We start from the raw sequence: 6,423 nt of genomic DNA, 5'->3' as shown, positions 1-6,423 counted from the left end.
TTGACATGGAAAAGACACGACGCACAACAGAAACGGGGAAGGCAGCAACAACAGAGACGAGAGAGTGAGACGTTCTAAGAAAATTCAAATGTTGAATCCGGTCTGATCTGAGACGTTCTACCACTGTATTTTTCGTGTAGTATGTTCTTACTTAGAATAGTTTGATGCTAATCTTTTTAGGCGAGATCATTGAATTTTCTCTACCAATAGATTGGATGCTCTAATGAGAAAATATCTATAAAAGAGATTCTAGTTATTAAGTTAGTTTTTGATGATGAAATTATCTCTTATTTATAATATACTTTTAGAGATAAGATTATCTTTTTTGATTGTTATGATTTTTACCATATGGATTTGATCGTACTAAATATTTGTTGATAAAATTTTTAGATGACATAATTTTATTTGACCGATGTGATATATTGATATTACCTAATTTTTGGTATCAATGTCGTCTTATATCGTTGATCGAGTTCACTAATTTAGCAAGCATCGTATAAGCCTTTTCTATTTAATATAATAAATTAGGACACATATTTTCTGCATGGAAGACGGAATGACTTATGTAACAAGTCCTATATTGGGGAGGTCTCCTTACTAGGGATGTCTTATAAGGCGAGAGGTTCTCCAACCTCTTGGGTCGACTTTTGAGGGATGATTCCCCTCCTTAACCTTATGCTCGTTACAATTGTACTTTCATTGAGAGCCAGCCAACTCGAGAAGGGCTACCCACGGAGGGTTCTGACCGGCAAAGGCTGAGTAAAGTACCGGTGAGTGAAGTACCATGGAGTGCCTCCATTGAAGACACTGACTTTCGAAGGGGGTGGTAATGTAACAAGTCTCACATCGAGGAGGTCTCCTTACCAAGGAGACCTTATTAGGCATGAGGTTCTCCAACCTCTTGGACCGGCTTTTGAGGGATGGTTCCCCTCCTTAGCCTGATGCTCGTTACAACTTGTTGCATCTTTCACATAAAATACATGCCAAATATAGGTTAGTATTGATCTGCATTTTCTCAAAAGTGAGAATAAGTTTCAAAATAGTCTCGTGATAAAATAGTTTCTAAGGAAAAAAAAAATCCCATTTTGTTCAAAGAGCTTCTTTGTCCACTCAAAATAAGTGAATAACTACTCCCTACGACCTTTTTGCTACCTTTTCGTTCAAACCACCGTCCTAGAAGAACCATTCTGTTTCCCTAGTGACATGTTGTCTATGCAATATTAAATAACTGATATTGTTTCGTCACTGCTTTAATTAAAACTTTCCGTGTCTTCCTTAATCCCTAGTAACTAGCTAGTGTGATGCTACTAAAAAGGCTGTCACCTCCTCCAGAAAGCATAGCAAATCATAAGCCAGTCATGACTACATAAACACATCCATATACTATAAAAGATAGTAAAAAGCAAGATTTCAGTAACACGTTAAAAGTACGCATTCTCTTAATTGAATTTGTTTAAAAAATTCTATTAATAGTTTTACATTTTTAATGATTTTAATTAATAAAAATAATATATTAAAAATATAATAAAAACAAGTTATTATATAATTCATAACTATCAAATATTCGTTTATTTATTTTGTATCCACAAAAATATCTTCGAATTGATAATCAAATACTAATTATTTACAAAATATATATACATATAGTCCGAGTAGATTTTTCTTTCTTCTCTTTTAACAAGTTAAAATATTTTCCGTACACATGGTGAATTAATTAGTAATTATCACATATTTTTACAGTCTCAGTTAATCTTAATGTGGTATATTACAAGAAATTAATTTATGAAAAATAATTAATAACTCGTTAGTGAATGTATTCATTGCTAGTTGAAGATATATGATATATACTTTCCTTTTTGTCAGTTGTTTCAATTATTCATTCCATAAATTCTGTTCTTCATAGCTGAGCTTCTCCTAGCAACTTTTATATGTCTGACTATATTTGCTTCACTATATCGATCATTTCCACATCCTTAAACTCTCATTCTTTTCCTTAACTTGGTATGTATATTGTACCACCTCACTGGCCACTTCTGTAACTGATCCAGATCTCTACGATCCCCATGTACACTAGTTGGCACAAAGTAATGCCAGAGCCAGACCTCTCCTTAAACATCAGCCCACCCTTCAGCTCAGATTCTGACGCCAAACAAAGCTGCAACGGATTAACCTTAACCACCAAAACGCTTTACAACGATATAAGCTCAAGCTCAACCTCCGATTCTGGTAGCACTGCAGGAAGCGATTTAAGCCATGAAAATGGTGTTCCCCACAGGGACAAGGACACTGTCTACGACCTCGGTCATCGTGTACCCACTTTGAGCTTAGGCTTCGAAACGGCAAATTTGAATCCTAATCATGTCCAACGAAATTCTAGAGTCGTTCACGGTGCGAAGAGAAGCATCAGAGCTCCCAGAATGCGATGGACTACAACCCTCCATGCTCATTTTGTTCATGCGGTTCAGAGTCTTGGTGGTCATGAAAGTAAATCGATCAATTCAAGATTCAAAACGTAGATTACATGCCGTTATTGGCAAGGTTTTAAATTGTGGTCGGGATTTCTCTGTAAATCTCCATATTGCAGTCTCAGTCTCAGTGGTTGTGGATGCAGTCGTAGAGACAATTGTGATTGCAGACCATTTCTTAAAACCCTCATGATTATTAGTTTCTTCATTATTAATTCCATTATGAAAGTTTGATATTGTTAATTTTCTTAGGATGCTTTACCTAATTGTGGGTTGTTTTCTTGGTCGCAGGAGCAACTCCAAAGTCTGTGTTAGAGTTAATGAATGTTAAGGATCTAACTCTAGCTCACGTCAAGAGTCACTTGCAGGTGGGGTTACTTTACCTATTTCTACATTCTCCACAGTCTTTTCGAGTTATTTAATTTTTATATTTTTGAGGAATGATTTTTTTTGACGCTATAATATTTCTAATATTTTAAGAAGAATGATATATCTTCTTAATACTTTCTTAATGACTGAAATTTGCTAAAAATTTCAAATTTTATAAATTTCGTATCTTATTAAATGAATATCTCTTCATATCAGTGATATGTCTCCCGTAAAATTTATGATTTTCAATCGGGACAAAATTATTATAAAAATTATTATCATAACTCGTAAATAGATTTAATAAGAGTATTAATAGATAGATGTTAAAAGAAAAGGTGTAGGCATCTTTTATATTTTAAACACCTGGTCAAGTGTAATTTTTTCTCTAGGTAGGTCTCTTGCAGATCTGTCTATCATCCATATATCATATCATCAAAATTATAATTTTTTTCTCTCTTTTATATCTTTCTTTGTCAAGGTGTTGGATAGCATTAGCTATTAGGGTGTCCAAAAATATATATATATATATATATATATATATATATATATATTTTAAAACTTGACAAAATAAACAAATAAAGTTTCTTTAATAAAAAAAACAAATAAAGTTTCTTAATCATTGTTGTCTCCGGTAGTGGGGAAGATAGAACAAGGACTAAGGACAAATGGGTATCTAGATGGTAATCTTAGCGTATTGGACTTTTCTTCTCATTTTATTTCATGCCGGGTGTTCATGCAGATGTATAGAACAGTGAAGGGCTCCGACAAAGGCAGCGCAGGTAGTTGGATGTTCCCTCTCAAGGACCCCATTTTCGTTTCTTCTATTATTGTTATTCTTTTTGTTTGAAATCCTCGGTGATTCGAGTGTGGCAGAAGTTCTATAATTTGCTCTAGATTCTTGTATCGTCTTGCATTAAAAATAAGAGAAATTATATTTTTAAAAAAAATTTCTGACTATTTTTATGATTAAGAGAAAAATGAGAGAAATGATAGTGTTTAACAAAAAGGAAAGAAAAATTATAAGCAAGTGTGTCCTGTAAGAATAATATATATATATAAAAAACTGGTTGGGACGCAAGTGAATTATTAAGCTGGTGTGTGATAAAGAAAGAGCAATGGCTCTATATATGGGTGGTGAAATTGCAGGTTATGGGCAGACAGATATAGGGTTGAGCCAAAAGCCAGGGATTGTCGATCTGCATGGAGGCTTAGCTTTTGAAAGGGCAAATTTGCCACAACCGCTGCTAAAATCCCAAAGGTATTGATTGCATTCCATACCTCTTCTCTCCTATAATTTTAGTTTTTGCAGTGCAGATATTCTTGTTTTTTTCTCTTCAAAATTAATGTGAGTGTAATTTGTTTTTGCTGAGAATTAATGTACATATAAATAATTTAGGGTAATGTATTTTATGTGTAAATATTAAGAATAAATTAACATCCAACTTCTTTTGGATGGAAAATAAAGAGATAATCACCAAATAATTGATATACATCGTTCGTGCAAATGGAATATACATTGTCCATTATTCATGCATCAATAATATTTGTATACTCTGTCAATTTTTTTTTTATACTTGCATACAGTATTTCTATCTTTCTCTTATATATATATATATATATATATATATATATATATATATATTAATTCTCCTTGTTATATCACATTACCAATGATAATATAATTTTTTTTCTTTCCATTTTTTTTTCTAGAGATGAAATGTATATCAACTATTTTCTTTAATTATAATTAATGGGATTCAAATATTTTATGTCTCTATATATTTTATACAGAAAAATAATTATAACTTTATACAAACTAATTAAAAGAAATCGTTATACAATAAGTAAAATTTTGATACTTAAAAATGATAAGTAGTTTAGATTTTTTGATAAAATAAAAAAGGTAAAAAGACATGTATAAAAATAGAAATCGGTTACTTTAACATTTCAATCCAAGTTTTTAGGTAAAAGGGTTTAGGGTCTGTTTAGTGTTTAGCAAAAGGATTTGGATTCATACTTTAACATGTCAATCCAAGTTTTTAGTTGAATTGTAACATTTGGATGTGGACAGTTAATTAGATATGCATGTTACCATCAAAACATAAACAGATAACAAATGCTATTATGAATCGTATTTATTTCGAATTTGGCACTCAGTATTTTTCTTGCCTCTGTAGAGTGCTAGATAAAATAAGCTTAACTATTCCTTTCGTTGCTAATTTACCTTCTTCACTTAATTACTTTTTACCCTCAGGTCGTCATGGCAATCACTGATAGAGACAAATTCAATAAATTATATACAAAACCCCATCATCAATTCGACGTGTTCTCATCTCAAAGGAAACCAAACCACGGTAGGTTGGAACTTGGAACCATAGTTTCGGTGCAGTTTGCATGTACTATATCTTGGAAATAGTAATTATATTGGCGTAATGATAATAATAATAATATTTAAACAGGTGGGTGGACAGCATTATGTAGGCCTGTCGAATTGCATGGAGGAGAAATTGGATTCTTGCTCTTTGTCACGTTCGGATACGATTCTTGACCTAGAATTTACCCTTGGTAGGTCCACTTCTAGTTGCAAACAGTCAGCACGGAATCAAGAGAATTAACTCTTCCATCCCTCTCTAGGCCGGGTTGAATATATTCTAATCCTTTCCTTTGTCACTTAAAGCACTCCCCCAACAATATATGGAGGAAGAGAGCAGGAACTATGTATTCGTATCAATGATTTTTTATCCATGATATATATTATGAGTTTTGTCTAGCTAGAAAAGGAGATGAGGGAAGGGGATGAATCCTTGCTAGGAAACATTTGCTTCTGTCCAAAGAATTCAGAATAGCCTTTTATGTCATTTTCAGTGTAAGGTATATGAGTAGAAGAAATATAATGGCTATTTCAGACAATGGGCCATGTGTGAAAGTAGAGGACCCATATTGAACTGAGGAGTCAAGATTTGTGCAAGACTGTTATAACATCATGCACATTTGTATCTAAGAGACTAATTTTTTTTTTTTTTTTAAAAAGTCATAAATTTATTTGACTATAGAAATATCAAGTTATTTTACTTTCAAATGTTAATTAATAAAAATATATTTTATTATTTTAACTATTTTTTTACAACTTTAAAATCAAATAAAATGATATTTTTGATATTCATCATTTATAAAAATAAATGATCTTATATTCTACTTTTAATTCTAACTAGTTTCCTCCTTTCCTTTGAATATCTATCTATAACTCAAAGTTCAAAATTAAAAAATACTCTTAAATTAAATAGATCTACTTTGTTGTATCACTTATCAATATTGAATAACATTATAATAGACATTTAAGGCATCATAAATATATATTTAAAATAATAAAAACATTGATAAATATTTAAAATATAAAATTATATATATATATATATATATATGTTTTATATAATCTTTGAACAAATGTAAAATAAATATATAAAAACAATAGTTATAGATTTTAAGTAAATAATAATAAAATAATACTATAATCTTAAGAAAAAATAAAAATATAATTGTAATAATATACTAGTCTAAAATCTAAAATGTTAAAAAATAATTTTATAAA

The 6,423-nt window shown here is 31.0% G+C and overlaps 1 protein-coding gene across 1 annotated transcript; it reads left to right on the top strand.

The window, feature by feature from the left end:
- Positions 1-1,858: 1,858 nt before the first annotated feature.
- On the top strand, positions 1,859-5,913 carry LOC109802559 (putative transcription factor KAN4). Its single transcript, XM_020363964.3, has 6 exons — positions 1,859-2,484; positions 2,757-2,833; positions 3,574-3,613; positions 3,981-4,092; positions 5,089-5,188; positions 5,294-5,913. Exons 1-6 carry the CDS (start codon positions 2,064-2,066, stop codon positions 5,447-5,449), a joined length of 906 nt encoding a protein of 301 aa, XP_020219553.1. The 5' UTR covers positions 1,859-2,063; the 3' UTR covers positions 5,450-5,913.
- The last annotated feature ends 510 nt before the right edge of the window (positions 5,914-6,423 follow it).

Source organism: Cajanus cajan, chromosome 4 (assembly GCF_000230855.2).
Source record: "Cajanus cajan strain Asha chromosome 4, NIPB_CcT2T_4, whole genome shotgun sequence".
NCBI classification, from domain to species: domain Eukaryota; kingdom Viridiplantae; phylum Streptophyta; class Magnoliopsida; order Fabales; family Fabaceae; genus Cajanus; species Cajanus cajan.
Note: the sequence above shows the minus strand (reverse complement) of the source record. Positions and strands in the feature narration are given on the sequence as shown.